Source organism: Lacerta agilis, chromosome 6 (genome assembly GCF_009819535.1).
Source record: "Lacerta agilis isolate rLacAgi1 chromosome 6, rLacAgi1.pri, whole genome shotgun sequence".
NCBI lineage: Eukaryota > Metazoa > Chordata > Lepidosauria > Squamata > Lacertidae > Lacerta > Lacerta agilis.
Window position 1 is genome coordinate 19,527,049 of NC_046317.1, and position 25,497 is coordinate 19,552,545.

The following is a 25,497-nucleotide window of genomic DNA, read 5'->3' on the forward strand; positions in this document are numbered from 1 at the left end:
TGACTTCAGTGAACGTTATTCTCTTGGGAGGAAAGGACAACAGGTAAGAAACCATACTAGAAAAGTAAAAAGTTAAGACATGTATTCTTCCAGTAATCCCACCCCACCCCTTTGGGAACCACTGGTGTATAGCCACTGCAGGCAGAGTGAGGCTTATCTACATGCTGCCTCCTTGTCTGCACCTTAACTAAGTGAAGGATCTGTTGCTTATAAGAAGTTTGAATTAAAAGAGCTTTCATGAAGCAAGGACTACTACTTGTTTAAAGATCTTTATTGCCAGTAAAATGAGGCTGTGATGATCTAATAGGAGCATCTGGTTCTAAACTGATTTAGTTGCTTTCACGCAAAACTGTATGTGGGCATTTCATTAAATTAACCAGACCAGCTCATGTCCACTAGCATCCAATGGCAAACCCAGTTTGCTTGGCACGTGGCAAGAATCACAAGGCTGTTGCTGTCTTCTGTAGTATCATTTTACTTAGATTTAGTTGGGATGAAGAATGACTCATGATTTCCCGAAAGGTATTTTAGTGAGGTAGGAAGATGGCAATATTGGGTTATCTAAAATAAATTTATAGCAAGACGGATTTGCGTAGTTTTGATATCTTCATGGTTTGAGCCATTGCAATGTTTTAAGATTATCCTTTCCATAATGGGTAGGTAAGGTGAATCAGTTTTCTATCAATATTCATGGAGTTTAAAAATTCCATATCTTCTTTTTTCAGACTAAAGTCAAAGACCTGAAAAGAAGAAGAAGATGTCAAATGTTAGGCTGTAAAGTTATAATACTCTTGGTATACTGCTAATGTAACCATAACAAACTCAACCTTAGTCCTGTTTTGGTTTCCCTGCAAATGGCCCGATCCTCGAACACTCTGCACTTCTAATGGGAGAATGCTGCACTAGCAGAGCTCAGGCAATGCTGGATTTCAGCATCACTTGGGAAGACAGGCAAACTAATGTCAGTGTACTGGAAGAAACAAAGATCACCAGTGTTGGTCATGTTGTTCGGATGCCTGATTATTGTCTGCCAAAGCAACTACTCTCTTCCTAACTTAAAAATGGAAAGCATAATGCTGTTGGTCAACAAAATAGGTTTATAGACTCTCTCAAGGCAAATCTAAAAAATGTATTATAAACACCGACAACTGGGAAACACTGGCTTGCCAGTGCTCCAATTGGAGAACAGCCTTTACCAAAGGTGTCATGGGTTTTGAAGACACTCAAACTCAGGATGAAAGGGAGAAACATGCTAAGAGGAAAACACACTTGGCAAACCCTCATCGTGATCAACTCCCACCCAGAAACCTATGTCCTGACTGTGGAAGGATGTGTGGATCCAGAATTGGCCTCCACAGTCACTTATGGACTTACTGTTAAGACCATGTTCATGGAAGACAATCTTACTCAACTACAATTGATCGCCAAAGAAGAAGAAGAAAAGAAGTCCTGTTTTATACACACTACTACTACTTAGGCTAACAGGATCTGCATGGTTTCAAAAACCAGCAAAACAAATCTGACCAAGGGAGAAAAAGGTTGGCTGGAGTAACTGTAAGGAAATGACATGGGATTAGCAAAACACTTCTCAAATCACTTCCAATTCACTTAAAAACAATAGTCTTTATCCAGCTTGTTTGTAGTAACCTTGAACGCCTATAGGCCAATGCCTATAGGCCAAGTGACCCAACATACATACATACATAGATACATACATAAATACTAACTTTAAAAGTCAATTTCATTTTAGCATAGTGTCAGAGCTTAATCATGTTTCAGATTGTGAAGGTCATTATTTGGAAACAAATTTGAAACCATTCCCAAATCCCCTTTTTAAACTTAGACCAGCGCAAGTTGATGCTTTCCTTTTACAAAGGAATACTGTCAGGTGGAGTTATTATCTTCTCTAAACCCAACAGATGCACAGGGAGGGATGTAACCATGCTCCTAAGGTGCCTGGGTGAATTCATAAGTGTTCGTCAACACTTATGCCTCTTCAAAAGTCTCATTATGGTTTCATTCACTGGGAGTGAGTACCTGAGGAATTCTCTCTCCAGAAGCAGGAACAATGCAGTATGTGTCGACCTCAGACCTACCAGTGCACAAACTGTTCCCTTATGTTTGCATCACAGTCAACACTGGACACTGCAGAAGAGCTAAGTTTTTTCTCACAGAACTTCTTAAGCATATGCAATTCTACCCAAATAGCTGACTAGAACTCAATTCAAATGTTAGCTTGCAGTAGTTTTTGGCAGCACCCACACCCCCAAAGCTAACATAGTAGCTGGTGCCAGAGGAATATGCTTAGATAGCAATACAAGTATCAATCCTTAGAAAGAAGCATTCAGGCATGCATGGATGAAATTTGTCTCCAGTTGGATAGAAGTGGTCACTGATCCAAAGGATGGAAAGCAGGGCTTCACAAACAAAATCACAGAATTGTAGAGTTGGAAAGGGACCACAAGGGTCATCTGGTCCAACCCCCTGCAAATATTCAGATGAATCAACTGAAAAATAACCTTAATAAGCTAAGAAACTATCGACTCTGCAAAGCAATATCCAGGAAATAGTAAAAGAAAAATCCCGAAGAGCTGCTCCATCACGGGAAAAGGATGCATGGCAGAAGCAGATAAAATGATCCTTCAGCTGTAGAATGAAAATAGGGGTGATGTTTATAGCAGAATTCCCTCAACTCAGAATTGCATTATTGTCCAAACGTGAGCTTCTTTGATACCTCCCAAGCCCTTTGTGACTGAGCCGCCTTTTTGATCATAGAATCAATGTGCCCTGATAGAAACATAACACACAGCATCTTACATAATGCACCACAGAAGTGGATGAAATTTGCAGGTATATTAGCTTCTCCAGAGTAGATAAAGCTTGTTAAACTACAAATAGGTCCAGAGGCCTTTCAGCTGGAAACCTTTAAGGTTTTATTTTTTTTTATTGAGGAAACATCTTAAAACTCTATGTTGGGGTAGAACTGGATGAAATTTGTAGACAAGATGGAGGTATGAATCCTGTAAAATCTCAGGATAGCTGCAATAGTTTTCCTACAAGGGCAACCGTCACAGGTTTGGGGTAGGTAAAATAGGAATCAGTTAATCTTCCAATGTGTTTTGTGGGCAATTGGTCTGAAAATTGCAAACGTGAGAGAAACCTGCCAAACTGCAGGCAAGGAGGTCTGGGAGCTTTCATGATAGGCACCTTTAAAGATGCCTGTGCTTTTCTTTTGTTTGGAGCAGGGGGAGGAGAACTAAAATGGATTAGTTTTCTGGGTAAAATCAGAAGTGCTTGTGCTGACAGAACAAATGCCATGAATACCATCCTTTATATATTTTCCACTGAGAGGTTACTGGAACTTTGGGAAGTAGGAAACAGATTGGGAACAATGGGAGTGGTATGTAGTATACTTTGATGTACACTGAATGCCAACTTTGGGAATTATGTAGAGAAACTGCAGCCATATAGAGATGGCTAAAGCAGGCTTTCAAGGGAAATTTAACACGATCTCATGGCAAAGTTATGCCAGCAAATTCATTCTCTCACACAGGTGCAGAATTTCATAGAAGCCTGAGAAGTGTGCTCAGTAATCAGACATTGGCTTCCCAAATTGGATGTCTTTGTTGGAGCCATAAAGAGTAAACTGTTTAATTCCTGCAGGGCATTTAAAAGAAGCATCTTTTACTCCACCAATATCAAACATACAGAAGAGATCTGACAACTCTCAAGCCTTGTTTACTTCGGCAAGGGAACTTTCATCCAAGAGCAGAGCTTTGAAAAGGCAGAGCTCACGTCACCCAGTTGTACCACTTTAAAGGGAAACAGGCTGGTGTTTACTACAGTATATCAGGCCCATAGTACATATATTTTGACTCTTGAGGCTTCTGAACTTATAATTTCTGCAGCCTGCTTACTGCCTATAGAGCGGTGACATAATTATCTTCTAGCTTAAGTTGTGGGCAAGGAAAGGAGCCGTAGCATCTTCAGTTCTCTGCAATCAAACGTACAGCTTGGTCAAAAATGCCTTATGTGTGCATTTTACAACCACCATTGGCATTTCTCAACTGGAGTGTCTGAGCTGCTTTTCAGTCATATAATAAGCAAGCTGCAGTGAAGAAGAAAAAAAAGACTGAACAAAAAGTGGAGATTAAACAACAGTCTACCCTCAGAAAAATCAGACAGGAAACTCTGTAGCTGGGCAGCCATCAGCCTCACCCTTCCCTTTGACTTTTTTCGTTGTTGATCTTTCCTCTTTTCTTTATTATTTCACAGCCATTTCCATTCCCCCACTGATCATCAGAGTGGTCTAGCAAAAGATGCCATGTTGTGGCTTAAAAGTGTTCAGATTATCAGGACTTCGGCCCAGGTGTGAGGACCCAAGCTAAGTGGGATTTCCCCTGAAAGCTAATTTTTGCTTATCTGCAGAAATAACTCTCAATTTCACTCCTGTCCTAAGTAAAAGTTGTGATTGAGTGCAGTGGATTGCCTACAGTTTCCAGATGAGCAAAACCTAACCTATCTAGAGTGAAGAACTGAGTATCATAAAGTCATGCTAGATTGGCTCCCAAAAGTAATTTATTTATTCAGGGGGTGCCCCACCGTAACTTGCATTCAGTGGGGAAAAATAAATCTGAGCTGAAAGTTCTCATGGGGAAATTTCTGACTTGAACTTGCAATCAGAGTGTGTAGCAAAAATGGTTCCCTAAAATCAAGAGTTGGTGGCAGCAACACCCTCGCACCCTTCCTTCTTTCAAAAAATGTGTCTAATTCTGCAATCACAGACAGTGACAGCCCATTGCCCAACCACATGGTGGGTTGGACTCCAACTCCCATCCGCCCCAGCCAGCATAGCAAGTGGTCAGAGAAGATGGGAATACCAGCCAACTCTGCCTTTAAAATCTGCAGGGGAGGCTCTGCTTGTGATCCTGCCAATAAGTGCAGCTTGATTGGCAGGGACACAGGCTATGGTCTTCTCTGTGGCGGCCCCTCAGTTATGGAAATCCCTCCCCACTGATCTGTGTCTGTCCGTCTCATTGGTTTTCTCCCTCCCTGCCCTCCACCAGTTGGAGCACACACTTGTCTGTTCAAGCCTGTTTGGGAAAGGGCAATTGGGACTGATGTCTTTTATCATTTCTGCTAGCTGGGAGGTTCTGTTGTTTTACTGCAGTTTTTGCGAGTGTGTTTGTAGTAGTTTATTCTGTTGTAAAGCTGGATTGTATGCACGCCGCCCTGGTCTCCTTTGGGGGAAGGGCCAGGCAAATATATAATAGATGCACAACAGCACCTATATTACACCAAACATCCCCAAATATGTTCTGCCCGGGATGTTTCAGATAAAGAATGAAAGAAGCATGAGTGATTTGCGTGTTTCTAGATCTTGACTCAAAGGAGATACATAAATGTGAAAGGATGCACATTGGGATAATGGAAACCTGTGGGAAAATGTACATTTCTATCCACTGGGCAAGACCCAAATGCACAATGAGAAGCCTTCCCACCCCGCTGCCTCTTTGGAACATTAAAAGAAGCTTTAAAAATACTGTTTAAAGTGCATCACTCTTGAATATTGATCACAGAATAAATAACGACTACAAAAGCCATTTTTAAATTGAAATGTATGTTCCTATCAAAAGCACTTCACTTCAATAGCACCACTTGCGTTTGTGAAAACAACTTTGGGGTCCCTCCCATGAACTTATAATTCAAAAGTCAGCCCCATTTGTTTTACTGATATTAACATTTCTAGGCTGCGACACTCAAGTTTAGTCCAATGGGACTTGTTTGCAAGTAGGCATGCACAGAATTACAGCATTAATCTGCTTCATGATGAAAATCAGCAAACAAGTTGACAGATGCATGGGGAAATAACAGAGGAAACAAAATTAAAAAAAAATCCTTCCAGTAGCAACTTAGAGACCAACTATGTTTGTTCTTGGTATGAGCTTTTGTGTGCATGCACACTTCTTCACACGAAAGCTCATACCAAGAACATAGTTGTTCTCTAAGGTGCTACTGGAAGGAATTTTTTTATTTTGTTTTGACTACAGCAGACCAACACGACTACCTACCTGTAACAGAGGAAAGTTACCAAGTGCCCCCAAAAAGGAAATTAGGAATGTTGTATTTGTTTCAAATGGGTATGTTTCATTTCTTAATTATCTTTGGCACTGAGGGATACCCTCTTGGGTATTGTATTAAGAGGAAACACGAGGTGGGGCTCCATTTGTGCTTTACATACCCCAAATTGTCTTTCGAAACAATTTCTTTTGGCTGAATGTTTCTGTTTCTAATACAAAAAAAGACATGCACGAGTGGTATTGAAATCTGAACAGTGGCACCATCTGACACTCCTAGCATAGCTGAGAAGCTCTTTCTTCCTCTTTCTTTTTAAATCACCACTTTCAGGTCACTCGAGACATAGATCAATCAATCAATCAATCAATCAATCAATCGTCAAACTGCTTTATTGCTGCTGCTATTTATTAGTCTTATTTATGATTATCATTTATATAGGCCCAGCTTACAGAGATCCATTAGCCTGGTAGCATGATCAACTGTCTGCAGGTAAATCACGCAAGGGTGTTCTCTAAGTCGGGAAAGAGCTGGCTATGCCCTCCACGACAGACCATTGCTAAGCCACAAATGACCAACATAAGCACAATCACGCTCTTGTGAACATTTCGGTGGGAACTTTGGAAAACACCTGGCAGGCTGCGATCAAGCTTCAAGGAATGTGAATCACTTGGAACGTTATATAGTTCTAAGGCTGCCAACTTCTCTCTGCTTTTCCTTTTCTTTTTGCTCCTGTACGTTTAACAGCAGAAGTTCAGCAGGTCAAACGTTTCAGTACATTGAGCATACCTGGAAAAGATTTAACCTGGTTTGTGAGTTGGTGTCTAGCCCAAGAATGGGTCCAGTGTGGCAGAGTGGGGTGGGGGGGGGGAGAGATGGCAACTTTAGCCAGCACCTGCCCTGTGAAGTTGTGTCAGTATTAATTTATTTGCCAGGAGGCGAACTGAAATGGAGAGGTTTGTGGCACCCATCACTGTCTCTCAGTCTAATATGCCTTACAGTGTTGTTTTGAGGATAAAGCAGAAGAGAGGGAGAACCTTGCACACCACCTTTAGCTTGCTGGGAGGGTAGGTGGGGTGTAAATGTCATTTATAAATGATACTATTAGAAAAGCCAGGCCTTGAGATACGCTGATAAAAGCTTGTTCTTTCGCCCCAGCTCTATGAAAACGTGCCAAAACCATCTCCGAAGGCAAAAATTTACTTCTTTTCAAAACTGTTTATCAAGCAATATGAAACTTCATAGGCCAAAGTATTTCCTGGTCAAAAGAACCGAGAGCAGCCTTTTCCTTGTTTTCTAAATTCAGCAGCATGCCAGAACGCTCGAGAAAAGTCCTCTACAAGGTAATGGAAAGCTACAGCAAGCAGAACACAGGAAGACTCCTAGTTTATATGAGAAAATAGTATCCCGCTCCTGCGATGCTGGGAGGAGGCTTTCTTGATAAGTGTAGCACATAACGTCTGTAAGGAAGGTGCTGTGGGACAAGTTGGGATCTGCACCTGTGCTATGCTTGGCACATTGTGGTATAGCATAGGGTTACCAGATGTTCCCGGTTACCGGGGACAGTCCCCGGATTTGCAAATCTGTCCCCGGACAAATTATGTCCCCAGAATGTCCACAGATTTGCAGATCTGTCCCCAGGAAACATGGCAGCAGCAGCCTCAGCAGCCTGAAGCCAGCCTGGTAGCGCAGTTGGCTCTGGCTGGCTTCAGGAGCTGCTCACTGCAGTGGCGCCCGCCATTTTTCCTCTCCAAAAGTCCCCATATGATGTGTCTTGTGCCGTCGCCACTGCCGAAGGGGAACCAGGGACGTCCAGCAGTACAGATCATCTTCCCCCTTCCCCCTTTGTTTTGACTCATGGGGGGAGGCTCAGGAGTTGCAGGCGGGCAGGCGTTGCCCAGTTTCTTAAAAACTCTGCACATTTATGTTTCACAGGGTGGGAAAGATGGGCTTTGCACCTTGCCTGGCAGAGAAACCGTGTGCCTTGCGCCCCTCCTGGGCAACGGCCGCCCGCCCACAACTCCCAAGCCTCCCCCGATCTGTCAAAACAAAGGGGGAAGGGGGCAGGAGATCAGGGAAGGCTCAGGAGTCACGGGTGGGCAGTACGCCATTGCCCTGTTTTTAAAAAACTCTGGACATTTATGTTTCACAGGCTGCGAAAGAAGGGCTTTGCACGTTTATACAATATGCATGTGTGCTTGGGCCCAGGGTCTTTTGCCTCAACATTCCCCCCTACTGACTCCCTGTTGCTACTCAGCTTCAAAAAACAAAAACAAGAAAAGTGTCCCCGGTTTCATTGGAAAAAATCTAGTAACCACAGTACGTATAGCAAGTCTTCAGATCCTCAGGGATCCTCATGGTTTTTGTCCAGCACCCTATTTCTATGGATCTGCTGAACCTGCAGTGCTAACTTGTACAGCTGCAGTAGAAGCACCACCCTTACTTTTGCTAATGGGCAGTGCCATTTTGCACTAACGTCCTAAGTTCATATGCTCTCTCTTTAATCTTTGTGATCCAATAACTACCATGTGCTGCTTAGGAACTGGGAAGGAAGCACTTCACACAGCTAATCACGCAGGGAACGAGGGCTTAATACCAGATATAGGTTTTCCCATGTATAAATGCTTAAACGTTCACACTTGATCTTCCTGCGGCACATTCTAAATGCAACAACGGATCAAACTGTCAGGCACTAGAGAAGGCTAGGCCTCATTTTTTTCTTGCTTTAGGTAGCTTTACTCAAGAGTTGCCCTCCCTCTGCACTGCAAGGAAGTCAAACAAATAGTTGTCAGGAGCAGCAATGGTGGTGAAAAGCTTTGGGGTGGGGGAGAAATCACAGAACATAACTGTTACTTTCAGTAACTGTTCTTTGAAAGGAAGTGTGCTTTCACACAATTTCCATGCGCTGGTTGCACCTGCCATTACACCCTCCCCACTGTCAACAAATCAGCTTTTTAAGGTTAGAACACAAGGTTGCATGGTTAGCTGGATCTAATCTCAAGCCAACTCAGGCTTGCCCTGCAAAAAAATAATAATGCAGAAATACTCAGGTGTAGCTTAGAGAAGCTTCCGCACTTTTGCTGTAGCTGCACTGGTGCTTCCTACAGGAAATACAAATGCCCATTTAAGAGGCTTACCCTGGCTTAAAGACCCCAATTCTGTGATGGATGTGTGCACAAGATATTTGCACATCTTGCCTAAGGCACACAAATGTAATGTGCAGCACACACAGTGTGTGTGTGTGTGTGTGTGTGTGTGTGTGTGTGAGAGAGAGAGAGAGAGAGAGAGAGAGAGAATATCAGATGAATCTTCTCCCTTAAGAAAGAGGAGGCGGCAGCAGAGCACCCAACATTGGGAACTTTCCACCCTTCATGAGCTGTTCGACAGTGGAATTTGCTGCCAAGGAGTGTGGTGGAGTCTCGTTCCTTGGAGCTCTTTAAGCGGAGGCTTGACAGCCATCTGTCAGGAATGCTTTGATGGTGTTTCCTGCTTGGCAGGGGGTTGGACTGGATGGCCTTTGTGGTCTATTCCAACTCTATGATTCTGTGATTCTATGTGGAGCACCTGCAACATGTATTCTGCAATAAGGATTTAGGGGAGTGTACGGCCATCTTCTTCTCCACCACGAGAACAAGATTTTAGGGGCAGATAAGCATCTAAGTATGATAAAGGTAAAAGGTAAAGGACCTCTGCACAGTTAAGACCAGTCTAAGGCGACTATGGGGTTGCGGCGCTCATTTCGCTTTCAGGCCGAGGGAGCTGGCCTTTGTCTACAGACAGGTTTCCGGGTCACGTGGCCGGCATGACTAAACTGCTTCTGGCGCAACGGGACACCGTGATGGAAACCAGAGCGCACGGAAACGCTGTTTACCTTCCCGCAGCAGTGGTACCTATTTATCTATTTGCACTGCTGTGCTTTTGAACTGCTAGGTTGGCAGGAGCTGGGACAGAGCAATGGGGGCTCTCCCCGTCACGTGGATTTGCACCATCGACCTTCCGATCGGCAAGCCCAAGAGGCTGAGTGGTTTAGATCACAGCGCCACCCACGTCTAAGTATTAAGGACATGCGTATACTCCCTGGTGAATATACTGGGGAGGTGTGGTCAGAGTCCCATGGTTCACATCAGCCATTCAGGGGTCTGCCCTGTACATTGTGTTTGTTTACTGCAGGAAGCATCAGGGTTGCCATAGAATACACAAAAGCAAAGGATATAAGTAGCTCCAGCTTTCCAACAAAATAGTAATAATAGTAATAATAAACCTCTTGACAAATTAAACTTTTTAGGTATACATCTGAAAATCTGCAATGCACGCATGTTTGCAAGTAATTTTAGCATATCACTCATCAACGTGATCTGCTCTTAAGTACACAATCCAGAGTGAAACCTTAGTTTGCAGTCACGTAGCATGTGAAAAAGCCCAAACTTTACTTACTGGAAGTGAGAGATGGACCAACGGAAGCCGTAGGAAAAGTGTCTCTTAAAAACATGATCAAATGTAATTTAGGGCGTGGGCATCCCTTCAAAATGTTTTCAGAATCTCCCTCAGGAGTTGTAATCAAGGGGAGAAACTTTGTCTCCACTCAAAGTGTTAGCAACAAAACTTCAGGGACAAACAACAATACCAGCTCACTACAAGCTGGGATGATAAAAAAGCAAGGGACTTTTGTTTTGTGATACGGCTAAAACAGCACAGCAGTGGGAAAACTGCTCCAGGAAGTCCTAAAACAATATAAATCACAGTCAGACTTTCCATACACTTCTAGACACAGGAACTCCGAAAATATCAGACTAGCATGACTGCATACCTAATGCCAGGCTGATAATTCAATTGGCAGAGGCTCTGGCTAAAACATACACTACACAAACTTTAATGCAAGTTTTAATACTAGGTTTCAATGTCAAGTGTATAACATCACGTTTACCCTGAAATCCAACCTAGATGAAAACTAAATTAACTTGTAGCGAAGCTGCAACAAACCCAAGAATCAAAACATCTAAAGGCTTTCCAAATACTGTTGTAAGCAGGAGCAGTGGAAGATTTACGAGCGGCTAAATCAATGGAGTTCACCCTGAGGGGCATTTAATGGCTATCAAGATCTGCCTATCAACCTCCACACAGTCAAGAGGAATAGCTGTGGCTGAGGATGAAGAAAAGAGTCCTAGTGAAATAGATATGGCACTACCAGCAATTAACCCAGACTCCTAATAGTCTCCTAATAGAACTGATCGATCAGATCGATCAGACACTGGGGCCATCAGGTGAAGAAGGTGATACCCACTTCCTATCCCTTAATCTTTGTTTCTACATCCCCTGAAGCATGAGCATCACATCCTGAAGACCTTGAGTTGAGGTTGGGGTGCTGAATATTGTTCTCTGCCATCTGGAGATGGGTTATCATGGCTACCAGAATCTTCATGAAGACCCTGGAGGAAGAATGGCAGGACCCAGTGGGGATATTCTTCATTCCCATAGCTGAGCCTCAGGAAGTGAGAATGCAGGTAGGCCTCTATCGAAGCTAGGAAATCTCCCCAGATCAGGCTCATCTAGATGTATTACAGATTCTCTATACTGAAGGTATTTTTCTTTAGAACTCATTCACACCTATTTGCATAAAAATTTGCTTTGGTGTCAAGACCTTGGGGGAAAACAAAGATGACCGAAGAGAAACTAGCTCTATGGCACTTATTATTGCCTTAAGATGTTGGATGGCCTTGGCAAGACAGGCACAATTTTCCAGGGTTACTTTTGTACAGAAGAACCAAGCAGAATGAACTAGAGAATTCAAAATAGCAGCTGTCCTTCACTTTTTGCAGAATCTACGGATCTGAGGCTGTTTCTCTGCAGATGCTTGCAAATGCTGAAATTTTAGTCCCCACTGGTGTCAAGGATAACTTCCAGTCAGAAGGAATGGCGGGCTTCTTACTGGAGTTCTGGAGAACATCCTGTGCTGGCATGCATGGAAAGAATGAGAGGGATCTAAGGAATGCTTCATGCCAAAGGGCTGTTTCTTAGGAAATAGTGGAGGGGCTTTTTACGTCAAGTTTTACTCGGAATAGACCCGTTGACGGCAAAGAACATGACTAAATTAGGCCCAGGAATATAAAGTCTATACTCAAACTTAGGTGAATACCACCCATTATTATTACAGTATTTTTAAAAAAATAATGTTAGCTACAAAATGACAGGGCTTTGCTGGAGCAGAAAAAAGAAGTCTCAAACTTGTTGGGAAGTCTGAATAGTGATGATGCCAAACTGTAAGGGCTTGAGTGAGAAAACTGTAAATTCTACCTTCTCTGTATTAAGCTACATATTACCACACCCAAATAGGTTGTACAGCTAATTATCAAGGCAATATTTCATTTCATTTTGCATTATTGCATGAGAATACATTACAAAAGCAGCATTGTCCCTTCAGATACTATGGAACTTACAACAACAATCCAAACCTTGGCATCTAAACAACTGGGGTTGGATCCCAGGAGACATGTCTCCCATCATGCATTCCATTCAGAATTGCAACATCATCTTCTGCTAGGGAAAAGTCAAAGACCTAAGGGGAATGTATATGTGGTTAGTGGAACACATACAAGGCAACAATAAAAACTGCCTGCCTGCTTCTTAAAAACTCTCTGGCATCCTGAATCATAATTTTGGTTCAAGATTTTGTATCTACAACCAGATAGTTAGAATGTCATAGCTCTACTTAATTTGGAAAATACTCGACTTCCTCTCTATGATGTGTCTAGGTTCACATACTTGATCTATTTAGACTGTTTTACTAAGCCAGGGGTGTCCAAACTTTTTTCAAAGAGGGCCAGATTTGATGAAGTGAACATGTGTTAGGGCCGACCCAAGTTGTTGAGCTCGGGCCCCTGAGACAGACTTTGGACATGCCTGTACTGTGTACTAAGCCATTTCTCGTCCATCACTGTTTGTTCCCAACTTCCCACACTCTCAGTGCAACATAAACTGAGCATGAACGTAATGTAGAAACTTAAAAAGAGGCTGCTGGGCACATTTAGTCCTGCATCCTGCTCTCAAGTGGCCAAACAGATGCCTTTGGAGAAGCCCACAAGCAGGATCTGAGCACAACCAGTGCACTATCAGAATTAGTAGCCAATGGTATCCTTATCCTCCATGAATTTATCTAATCCTCTTTTAAAGCCACCCAAGTTAACAGCCATCACTGACTCTTGTGGGAGACAATTCCACAGAATCCCATAGCTACCCCTGAAAGCAATGTGGTTGGACCCTGAAGTCTCATCTACAGCTATAATTCCACGATCAGTTCCAAATCCAAGGGATGCCTTCTGTTCTTCTCTCCCCACACCCCTGTAAATCACCATTAACAATTTTGGGAGAAATGTGGGTCAAAACAACAAGTGAAGGAGAACTTGGGAAAGAAAACCACAATGAAATAACAAGTCTTACACTTTTAAGACTATTTAATGAAGCCAGTGTTCATTGGGGCAGCGGGGGGGGGGGAGGGAACACAGTGATGACATAATATACACAGAATGTTGATGAGACTAAGAGCTTCTGGGAGAAAGGGGATTCCCTGGCTGGGAGGTGTTTTGTTTTGTTTTTAAAAAAACACCCTTCTCCTAGCCAGACAAAGAGTTATCCCTCCTTATAAAAACTCTTTCTGAGAAGCACAGGTCTAGTTCCTGGAACACACCAGTTGGCACGTAGAACTGCTAGAATGGCTCCTGGGGGAGGATAGACACAGACTGTAAGGAAGGGACTCTTTCCTAGAGTTTACTAAGTTCGATCGCAGGCAGCGCATGTCATACGGTGAAAGGCCATTTCCTTGCCTGCCTCCCCTTTCCCTTGCTTGGTTCCCTGAACTGTGAATTCCTGTAAGCTGTGTGCATGGATAAAGGCAGAGACGGCAGCATTAGATGTGCAACTGTTATGCAGTCCTTCTCTTCCCTTAGCTGTCTCAGTAGCAATAAATCCCTTCTTCCCCAGGACTACCTGAAGTGTGTTTTTAGCAAAGTTTTTAAAAGGACAGGAGTGCAAGCATTAATTTATTCAAACTAGTAGCTTAGTCAACTAAAGCACTGGTTCGCTGTTTTAACTGGTGAAGACCAACTGGAATATCTGTGGGCATGTTCATGGCAAAATGTTCATGGGACACTGTGCCAGCCCACTGCTTTCCCATGCTTTCTGTGTTGCCTCCCCACCACCACCTCATTTGTGCTGATTTTCTTTGGAGGGCGGGTTGGGGGGGCACTTATATAATAACAACAACAATAATTTTATGATTTGTACCCCGCCCATCTGACTGGGTTGCCCCAGCCACTCTGGGCAGCTACCAACATATATAAGAAGATAATAAAACATTGCACATTAAAAAGCTTCCCTATACAGGTAAACTGCATTATCGGCCGAAACGCTTAAAAACACAATTGCAATGCCCGGTTGCCAAGTGTGAACTGACAAGCTAATCAGAACCCTCCTTGCACCTTCTCTTTCTAATTGCTTCCTGTTCAGTGTAGCATGGCCTTAACAAACCCTAATTTTAGTTGCTTTTATCTGCTGCACTTGCCTTCATTTTATCTGTTTGTTTCGGCTCATGTGCTGATTGTTTGATTTTATTGGTTCAATCACTGTTAGCTGCCCTGTGTGATGCAAAATGCATTGGAAAGGGTGGAATATACATTTTTCTAACATGCAAATCAGGGTTTCCCAGACTTGGATCTCCAGATGTTATTGATCTACAACTCCCATCTTCCCTAGCTAGTGGTCAGGGATGATGGGAACCGTAGTCCAAAACCAGCTGGAGACCCAAGTTTTGGAAATGCTGATGCAAATAAATGCCATGACTTTTCCCTTAGTTGACCCATAGCAACTGGTCTATAAATGCAGAGGTTCCATTTAACTATCAAGGATAATTTTATCTACTTATTTATCTATCTATCCAGCTATCTCCCAGCTTTCACCCTAAGGTCGCGATAAGACTTGCATGCATTTGCTAAACCCCTTTTAAAACCATCTAAGTTCTTGGCCATCACAGTCTTGTGTGAGCGATCCTCTGTCTGTGTACAGTGAAGTTCATTACCAAGTAAGTGTGCAGCAGACTGCAGCCTTAGTTCTTCAAAAACCCTTCCTGACAAAGCAGTTCAGGAGCAAGTATCTGCCCAACATCTTCCATGCTGAAAACTAACGTTAAAGAAGTTTTGTGCTTCCCTGCAATCTTCCTATCCTCTTTCAATAACCCTTTCGAATCTTTGCCATCACAGAAACCAACCGCCTCTCTCTGGCTGATTTCCTGCTTCTGATATATTTAAAGAAATGTGTTGCTTGTGTCAGTGTTTTTAGCAAGGTGCTCTCCAATTTCCTTGTCTTATCACCAACCGACATTTGTTTTGCCAGAGTTGGTGCCCCTTTTTATTTTTCTAACTTGACCAAGACTTCCACTTTTTAAAGGAAGCCTTCTTGCTTTTTATAACCTCCTTGACTTTGTTCACCAGTCACACTTGCATTCTCTTCGACTTGTTTGTATCTTTCCAATTTGTGTTCATCGTTATATCTGTACTTCTGGTATTCTGTTATTAAATAACCTCCAATTGCCCTATAGACAATTGTCTCTTGAATGTCCCTTTTAGCTCGCTTTCAACTTACCCTCATTTTTGTGTGTATGTGTGCACACTAAATTCTGTCTTTAGAAATTAATTGCAACCATTCTGGTCACCCAAAACAGCTTTCCATTCATTGCACAATTCAACAACACTTAGGGCACTTCCAGACTGTCATATTTTGTGAGTGGGATTAAATTGCATACTGGCAAATTCAGGCTGTGCCATTAAGTGGGTGTGACACTCTTGGACAACAAACCCACTTCCTCTCCCTTCAAAAAAATCCAGACTTTTTGCAGTAAGGAAAGTGATGGGAAAATGCGCTAGAAAGTATGGGATAAAACTCCCCCACAAACAAATCACAATGACTGTTCAATAAACAGCTGATGCTGTATATATCCTGTCCACAAACTTTATGCAAAAAAAACCCTCAATACATATACTGTCTGGAAGCAATGTTAAATCTTGGTACAAGGGTCTTAAGCCCCCCCCCCCCCCCCCGTCCTGATATGGTTCACTCTGCTTCCCATCCCACCCATATTGAAAACATAATTGCCCTTAATCTCCTTAATTGCAAGAGAACTGTCCCCTTCTAAATCTACACTTGAGTGTTAAATATTTTCTATACTTTGGTCTCCCAAGAACTAAAGCTAAACTTCATTCTACTCCTAAGGCAAACTTTTTTCTTTTTTTGGGAACAAATATTCTTGTGTTCTAACCAGAAACAGACAGAGAGAACAATCTCTCATAGTGGTAATTGACAACATCAAGTGGAGCAAGCAGAATCAATACAAAAAAGAGGTATCTAATACTTTACCTTTAGAAATGTTACTAAAATCATGATTTTTAAACTTATACAATCAAATTCAAATTCCTCCTTTTTCTGCCTAGTGAAAAGAGGAGAGATATCCCCTCTATAAGGAACTTTGAGTTTCAGCAGGCGGAAGTACGTTTAGGTTATTACTTATAAAGCTAAATCTTCATTTTAGCCCACCTCATTTTAAAACATACAAATTTAGCTTTATCCGTTTCAAATTTAGCTTTAGTCTAGGTTTAACTGGGAATTGCTGCAGGATTTATTTCCTCTTTTAGCACATGATGCCCTTAATACGCTATATTACATTTTTTAAATAATGCAGCGATTACACTTTTGCTCTTCTCATGGAGGTGCCTACTTCACCTGGCTCTTTGCCATTTTCTCAATGTTTTGTCACTGGGGTTGTGATGTTTCAGATCAATCAACAGCTTTTTAACTTCTCATTGTTTCCTTACACATGTGCTTGCTAAAGTTCTGGTTCATTCTCATGTTATTCCCAATTATTCCATTTTATGTTAATAGACATGGGATGGCAGAAGTGGGGTGTAAAATAATGAAAAGTCATGTCCAAAGTACAATAATTTATGTACGTCTGGCACAAGGCAATCTACTCTTACCTGACAGTTTTCCAGGACCCTCTCTGGTTTTGTAGACTTTGGAATAGTGACAATGCCATTCTAGAATGAAAAATAAAAACAATTTATATATTCCTAAAGTTCTATTTTTAAAAAGAAAATGGAAAGAGGGAGTGGGAGAATGAATTAGAACTATCTCACCCAAGTCAATGTGTCTAATTAGTGGAAGTTGTCAGTGAATCATCTCTTTACAAATGTTAAGTTAACCTGAAACAATTCGGCTTAGTTGAGATGATAAGCATGTGTCTGGAATGTACCAGGTGGGGAATTCTAATGACTGAAAGCTCTTCCATATAAAAACCCCTGCACATGGAAACTAGGTGTCAGGGAGAAGTATTTTAGTCTACTCTTCTCCCTGATGTGCTAGTTTCCTATGAAACCTGTAAACCCCTATCCACATACAGGTTTACTCCCTTCATCTGCAGTTTGGAAGCGCTAGGCCAGGCTTCCTCAACCTCAGCCCTCCAGATGTTCTGAGACTACAATACCCATCATCCCTGACCACTGGTCCTGCTAGCTAGGGATCATGGGAGTTGTAGGCCAAAAACATCTGGAGGGCCGAGCTTGAGGAAGCCTGCACTAGGCCAAAATACCTCCTTTAGCAAGACGTCTGGAGTCACTTTTGGGTCCTATGTGTCTCCGAATATAACAATATTAGAAGTCTATCTATAAAACACTGATACTGAAATGACTTGCAAGTATATCTATCCAAGGGAGGAACCATGCGCTCATCAAACACAACTCTGCAGGTCAAGTTTGGGCACAGTGGCATTGACAAAGAATTAATCCACTCAGCACCCTACTTCTTGCAGGCCAGTATTTCAGCCGCCATAGTTCTACATGGACAGAAGAAGGGGACACTCAATCTTTGGATCTCTTCCACTAACAGATTGCTTGTGTAACACTGGCAGGAACAGCCAAGCTAAACTTAGTACCAGGAACAAGGTATCTTTCAATCTCTCTACCCAACAATCGTCTAGACTTCAAGCCAATTACTTTAAATAGCTACTGAACAACCTTGAAACATTGGTGTACTCCTAGCACTGAGAGACACATGAGGTATGTCTACTATTACTGGGCATGTTTTATGTGGCTGGGCAGGAAATACATTACGTACCATTTTTAAAAAATAGAGATGGATTCAGGGACACCGGAGGCCCCCCTCCCAATATTTGTTAGCAGGGGGCTGGGCCTCCTCAATGTTTGTCCAGGTGCGATGCCTGTACATGATGCTATCACATGAGCCAGGACCTGGTGGCTCCTCCTCCTCCTCCTGCAATGGAGGGGAAGTAGCCCTCAGCCTGTGACAGCAGCAGGAGGAAAAGGTGAAGGAGCCACTGGAAACAGAAGCCGAGCTGCAACACAATGCATGAACATCACATGTCACATCCGGGTGTCACACACAACATCACGTGTGATGTCAGCCCCTTCCCCCAATATCTATTCGGATTCGGTGCACCTGGACGGGACCAAGAATGCTGGCAATTTTAGAACTTACCTGTATGCTCCAGCGTATACATATTTGTGCAGGAGTTCTGCCATATTTCTTTGCAAGCTGAATTACGTCTGGATGACTAAGGGCTTCACCTTTAGCAAGTGGGCAGTAGCCTTCGAAAACAATATTCCTGCTTTGGCAGTAATCCACTAATTCTTGAGGCCTATGGAAAGGGTGGTATTCAACCTTTTATAAAAGAGAAGAAACTTTGCAGTTAAAACCATGGCCAGCTTTTAATCTATCACAACTCAAAGGTCAAGCAACTGAAGTGTTACTTCTTATTTGGCAGAGTACTATCAGTTAAAAAATAAAAAGAGGAAAAAAGAAATTGCTATTGATATTTTCTCTTCCCTTCAAAATGCCAGGAAAAAGTCCCTTGGGTGGAAACATGGTACTCTGGAAAATTTGTACGCTGGCTGCCAACACCCTCGGAAGTTACAGAGGTGCACCAACTCTTTGCAGTTGCTGGGTGCATTAGAACTCTGTCCCAAGACAGCAAATCATGCAAGATCATTGCCTCTTTCTCCTCCTCCTCTCCCATGTTCCTATGAACAAGAAACTGAGATTACACTGTGTTCTCAGAAAAGAACAGCACAGCCATACATGACCTGCCTATCACCAAAATGCCACTATACAAGTACCTGCCTTCACCTCAGTTGTACAATTCCACCTCTTTGTAGAGCAAAATTCACACAGTTGCTCTTCTACCATCATGAAATGATCTCAGTACATGATCTATGTGGAGATGAGTCTTGCCTGGCAAGTATTCACCCATATGATCAAATTTGACCTCATTTGTAAGGCTTTCATCAAAATCTTCAATTAGATTAGTTGGTTGTGCATAAATCTTAACAGAGGGTTATGGGAAGGAATACCCCCCCCCCAAGGTGCAGCAGTAGCACGTTAATGAATCCTACCTGAGGGGCAACTTGGGGAAACATAGGCATTTTTAAACATCACACACAGCATGGCTGAGATATCCTTAAAATGGAAAATCCCATTAATTTAAATTTGTATGTTTTTAAATTCTTACTTGACGTTTCTTATTTAGCAACTTATCCAGTTCTTAAGTATATATATTTTAGACACAGCATATGTGTTTCTTCCCTCCTGACATATATGGACTGGTTACACAGTGACATTAATCTAGCCAATATTCTGTAAACTTTATGGTATAGAGAAAACAAAAAAGGTCAGGTCCAAGGAACTTAAACAGTCAAAGGGGGGGGGAGTGAAGGAGAGGAGTGGAAGAAGAAAGAGTACCAGGGGGATGAACACAGAAAGTTCTAGGAGGGACAGGAAATTGGGCAAAAAAGTGTGTTGGATGCCGAGGCGAAAAAAGGGTCCCACTAGGGAAGCTGGTCACAACCTCAAAAAAAAAAAAGGAAAAAGGAAAAGGACAACATGGTCCTTGATTTCTCATTAGTCTTAACTAGGCTTGTTATTAGTGTGCATGCATGCACACACACACTTTTAAATGAATAGATATGGTGAAATCTCCACTGGTGGTTATGACTATGTAACCCAAGTATTGTTAGGGATTAGAACAGAATATAAAAGTTTACTCTTTCATAGACTGGGAGAGAGGTGTCACAGTATACCGGTACCTGGTCAATACTGACATAGAAACCTGTCCTTTAGTTACAATCATGGGTCAGGAAAATGTGGAGTTTATTAAAAGAGGAGTGTGGGCAGAAGTAAGAAAGAAAGGGAGAAAGACATATAAGTTAGCTTGCTTGCACAAATCATCTGTGCAAGGAGCTTTGCTGGTGTGTTCTGTTTGTGTGTCCCATCCAAACCGACATTATTGGTTGCAGTGGTTCAATGATGGTGTCCCACCTCTCAAAATCAACAGTCAATTCCTCCTAAGGAATAGGAGAACAGGAGCAGGTGACAGGCAAGAGGAAGAAGGAATAAATATGTGTGAATATGAGACGAATATAACTGATATAGGACCCCAAGATTCTCGCAAGAAGTCATTCTGTGGCAAAACGTGATAAAACGTGAACTATTCTGATGTTACCCCTCCGTGTAACTGAAGCATGGGTGATTAAGCAAATCAAAAAAATGACACAGTTCCTGGACAGAAAAACACAACCCCCTCATGTGCACAAATCCAACATAAATTCTCTGGGGGGGGGGAGCTGCTTTAGCTGTCACACGTCTTCCAGTGACCTAACCGTTTTGCGTACTTTTGATGGAGAAGAAGACACGATATCTTAGTTTAGCACCATGACATCAACACAGGGAATGTGGAAAATTTCGTCCACCCCGAGGAGGATGAAGGGCTGCTTCCTGTTTCTCATCTTTAGTACATGTTGTCTTTCCAAGCAACAATAGTCAGGAACAATAGCCTGGCATCTGCTCAATCCAGACTCTGAAAAAACCAGGCTCTCAAAGGCTAGGCTGAGTCAGCCTAAACCTACTGTGATCAAAAATGACGGGCTGGATAAGAGACAAGGTTCAAACAGCAGACACATCCATCTCTTCAACCTTTGAAGTTTCTTGACCTCTCTGTGGCATTCAGCACCGCATGCTTACAGTTTGCAGAGACATGATGGAGGTGGCTCATTGGCCCATGCGGCTTGCACCTGAACAGGCTATGGGACATGCCCAGCATTTACTATTGAAGAGTCCGAGGAAGAATGGAGAAGCAATACTCCAGGTGGAGCTTTCAGACTCGCTGAATGCCAGAGAACTAACAGTGTGTTATTTCCCAAGGAAGAAAAATGCTGGGGGAAAGTGCAGAAAAGGTCAACCATAAATTATCAGTACGATGGAGTACCTTGGCGTGTGTGTGTGTGTGTGTTTTAAGAAACATGCAGATTATGGAAAGGATGTGATAAGAGATTTATAAAATTATGCATCATGTGGGAAAAGTTGATAAAGAAGCTTTCCCCCTCTCTTACAGTATTATAGTAGAACCCCTTGTTGTTGTTCAGTCGTTCAGTCGTGTCCAACTCTTCGTGACCCCATGGACCAGAGCACGCCAGGCACGCCTATCCTTCACTGCCTCTCGCAGTTTGGCCAAACTCATGTTAGTAGTTACGAGAACACTGTCCAACCATCTCATCCTCTGTCGTCCCCTTCTCCTTGTGCCCTCCATCTTTCCCAACATCAGGGTCTTTTCTAGGGTGTCTTCTCTTCTCATGAGGTGGCCAAAGTATTGGAGCCTCAGCTTCAGGATCAGTCCTTCCAGTGAGCACTCAGGGCTGATTTCTTTGAGAATGGATAGGTTTGATCTTCTTGCAGTCCATGGGACTCTCAAGAGTCTCCTCCAGCACCATAATTCAAAAGCATCAATTCTTCGGCGATCAGCCTTCTTTATGGTCCACCTCTCACTTCCGTACATTACTACTGGGAAAAACGGATTGCCAGGAGGTTCAGGACTCCTGGCTCTCACTGGATGAAGGACTTGAACTTTGTGTACAGTTTCTGCCCAAACCTTTAATGCTCAAATCAGTACAGTACATGGGCAAAATAGGTGCTATACGTGCCTGGCAAGGAATATTGATCCAACCCTTGGGTTCCATTATATAGGAATGGGGAAGGCACAGCGTCAATGTGGGACTGAGTAGCAGCTGTTGCCTTGAGATTTGCCCTCACTTTGTTGGGTGTGTGGTGCTGGATTCAAGCCCTCTCATGCTCTCCATCATCTGCCCCAAACACCAGTTTGCTAGTCAAAGCCTTCTAACCACTGTGCACAGTATACTCACCTGGTTAACGTGCGGGGTTACCTGGCAGTCTTCCTTCAGTTGTTCCAAATGATCAATAAGAAAGTTGCTTACTCCAATAGAGCGGCATAAACCTGAACAAAAGCAAAAAGGTGCTACATGTTTATAACATTCTGCCATGGTGGGAGAAAAGAGCATGGCCTGGTGCACACATTATAACCAAGTGGCCCAACTGAAAAGAGGGTTGGGTTTAACAGTGCTTCAGCCTGTTAAACATGGAAATGGGGTCCACTCCCGTGTACAATTTCTGTAGTCACTCAGGGAGCCGGTGGACAATTGCTGAAACCATGTGTGTACTTTACCAATTAAATCTGAATACTTTTCGTACCCAAATTTAAGTAGTAGAGCATGCCTTGGCTGTGTCCGAATGGCCCTGTGCAAATAACCACCTATCAGCATCAGTCAGCTTTCTTATGAGATAAGAAAAGGTTGTTACCTACATACAAGCTCTCAGAAGAGGGTGGGCTATAAAAATAAATACATTTCAGGAATGATGAAACGGTCATCAAGTGTGGGGAAGATTACGCACACCCCAATTTATGCGTAACGAGAGTTCTGAGTAACATCATAGGGTAATTTTAAAAAAAGAACAACACTGAACTTGCAGTTTGACAGCATTATCTGAGGACACAATTCAATCAAGATCCCTTTAGGAAGCAGTTTTATAATCTAAACACACTGGGGGCTCCCTGGTGGATTCAAGCTCCAGGCTAAATTCTGGGAAAAGCTGGTGTAGTGTAAGCAAAGAACAATTGGACTTTGCCAGGTTGAAAAGGAGGAAATGGTGTTCTGAACAGCCTGCCAAAAGCTCCAAAGAAGTGGAACATGCGTAGAAGACTAATAGGGTGTAAGAAAACACAAGGACAAACAATCCAAACAGACTTCTGACTAATTTCAGGTTACTACTGCAAGGAAGACGTTCAGTAAAATAAAACCCACAGAAACTATACTTACGAAGTCAGGAATTAAGAGCACAAATCTATAGCTGGGTTTTGCATTCTCTAACGCTGCCTGCCACCAAAGGGCCATAATTACATGCATGCAGCTCATCATGCTTCCACAAAATTATGTGTGTCTATAGATCTGAACTGTGCCAACAGTCCCAGAAACAGCTAAAAAGAAGGGGGAAATTTGCCCTAATTTGCTTAACTAAAGCAATTGTTGCGTGAGTGGTTTCATCTGCCATAGGCAAACTGATAACATCCAGAAAGTTTAAGGCAATCTCTTTTCTCTGAATCCATCTCATGTCTTTATTGGCAAGGGTTGCAAGTTTTCAAACTGCACAGAACTCTTGTTTCAGAATGAAACTATTATATAGGGCAATTATCAGCCATACTGATGTTCTCCTGCTTCACAGCAGTGCTAGATTAGCTATCCTGTGTATTCTACAGAATACTGCAATGGAAAAGTACGAGGTCGTCCTGCTTCCTTGAACAGTGGAGACAAGGGTGGTTTCCTCCCTTCCCCAGAGTACTGAGGAACAAGGGTCAAGCTCATTGATGGAGGAAAATTTAAGACATGGGTAACAAAACATGGAAGCTACTTAGACAGCCCAAATACAGCATAAGGGGCTTGTGAAGACAACAGTCGGGCAGGGGACAATGGGAGAAAGGAACAACTTTGAGCAGCCAACAAAATGACGGGGCATTGTTCTTGGCTAAGAAGCAGCCATGCACTAATTTTGATTTCTGTTTCAGAGGGCACATTATGGTAAAGTGAGCAAGCTCTGGTCCCTTAACCCTACCGGCCTAACAAAAGATGTTTTAAAAACAATTTCCAACGCTGTATGGAACCTACCCAACAACCTTCAGTTAAGTTCACCCTCGAATAATTCTGAACGGTGTTCACGCTTCTGCCACTGTAGAATTCCTGGGAGAAGAAAGTTCTCCAGAAAAGGTTTGTTCAGAGAAAATCTCTCTCTCTTAACCAAAAGCTTCAGATGAAAAACAGGGGGTGGCTAGTTCCATCACACCCTAGTTGTGAGCTTACTTGCAGTACCTCTTTATCAGGTTAAAAGGACTGGATGGATCTTTCATCTGAGGCAGTAAACAAAGTATTATATTTTTTATGAATAGCCAGAGACAGACCATTGGTTCCAAAGTTCACATAGCTCACTTCCACGAAAGCTCAGGGTAGACAACAACATTTTACTTCAATGACCGCTCTATTATAACAAATATTATAAAGCTTTTAAAACATGAAGTAAAAGCCTCTCTGTGTGTGTGTGCACGCACACACCCACACACCCACACACCAAAAAAACTCCATTAGTATCTAAGATACGATCATGTTTAATAAACAAATTGGCAATATGATCACTCACAACTTATGAACAGACTGCTTACCAACATAGACTTTGCTGGGATAAATATGACAATATTTGGAATGAGTTTATACAAAATGTATAATAGGCTATTAATAGTTACATATGTATTCAGATAAAAATTGCAACTTTGGAAAAGAATGTATGGGTTAGGGTATTTTTTCGCACGTATCCATATATTATTTCTTTCTCTACACGTTTTTGTGCCTTTTCACTTTTCTTTTCTTTCATTTTTCTTTGTTTCCATTTATTTGTAATTGAAAACTTTTCAATAAAATATTAATACCAACAAACCCTTAGGAGCCAAAGCAAACAGCAGAAGGTCAAAGCTGAACATTCCCAACTTTGGAAACTAGAGTGTACGCAAATTCCAAAAGATACCTTCAACAATGTGACTGCATGAAAAAGCTCTAAATCCATATTGAGGCTGAGAGAAAAGGGGCTTTTTCCAATGGCAACATTTGAATAGCGAACGTCTTGGACCACAACAACAGCCTCTTAACTGCTACATGCACTGTGTTTATGGACATGATAGGCTGGATCTTTTGATTGCTCTTAGGGACTGCGACATGGCATAGAAAAGGAGTCAACCTTAACGCATGATGGGGCTCAAGACTAGCAGCGCTTTATCAGGGAAGGCCAGGACTTTAATGTGTTGCTGCACCGAAGCTTGAGGGAGCTGACAGCTCCCAGAACACGGAGGTAGCATAAATCCAGCAATCTCTCACTCGTGAAAAGGTGAAAACAGAACAGACACAAGTTAATCTGAAAAATACAGCATGAGACAATTTAGAAAGGATTATTAACATGCTAATGAATTGGCACACAGCCACC

At 42.4% G+C, this 25,497-nt stretch overlaps 1 protein-coding gene across 3 annotated transcripts in view; it reads right to left on the reverse strand.

Annotated features, from left to right (window-relative positions):
- Positions 1-250: 250 nt before the first annotated feature.
- The window catches only part of LOC117048099 (uncharacterized oxidoreductase ZK1290.5-like), a 64,600-nt gene continuing 39,353 nt past the window's right edge, over positions 251-25,497 (reverse strand). For 2 of the 3 annotated variants that reach the window (XM_033151502.1, XM_033151504.1), the window contains exons 4-7: positions 22,323-22,414; positions 18,610-18,792; positions 17,094-17,153; positions 251-740 (exon numbers count right to left, since the gene is read on the reverse strand). In XM_033151502.1, the coding sequence (XP_033007393.1) occupies positions 639-740; positions 17,094-17,153; positions 18,610-18,792; positions 22,323-22,414 (437 nt within the window). In that variant the 3' untranslated portion in view covers positions 251-638. Of the gene's footprint in view, positions 741-12,509; positions 12,629-17,093; positions 17,154-18,609; positions 18,793-22,322; positions 22,415-25,497 lie in introns of all 3 variants that reach the window. The other variant, XM_033151503.1, reaches the window with a different exon arrangement.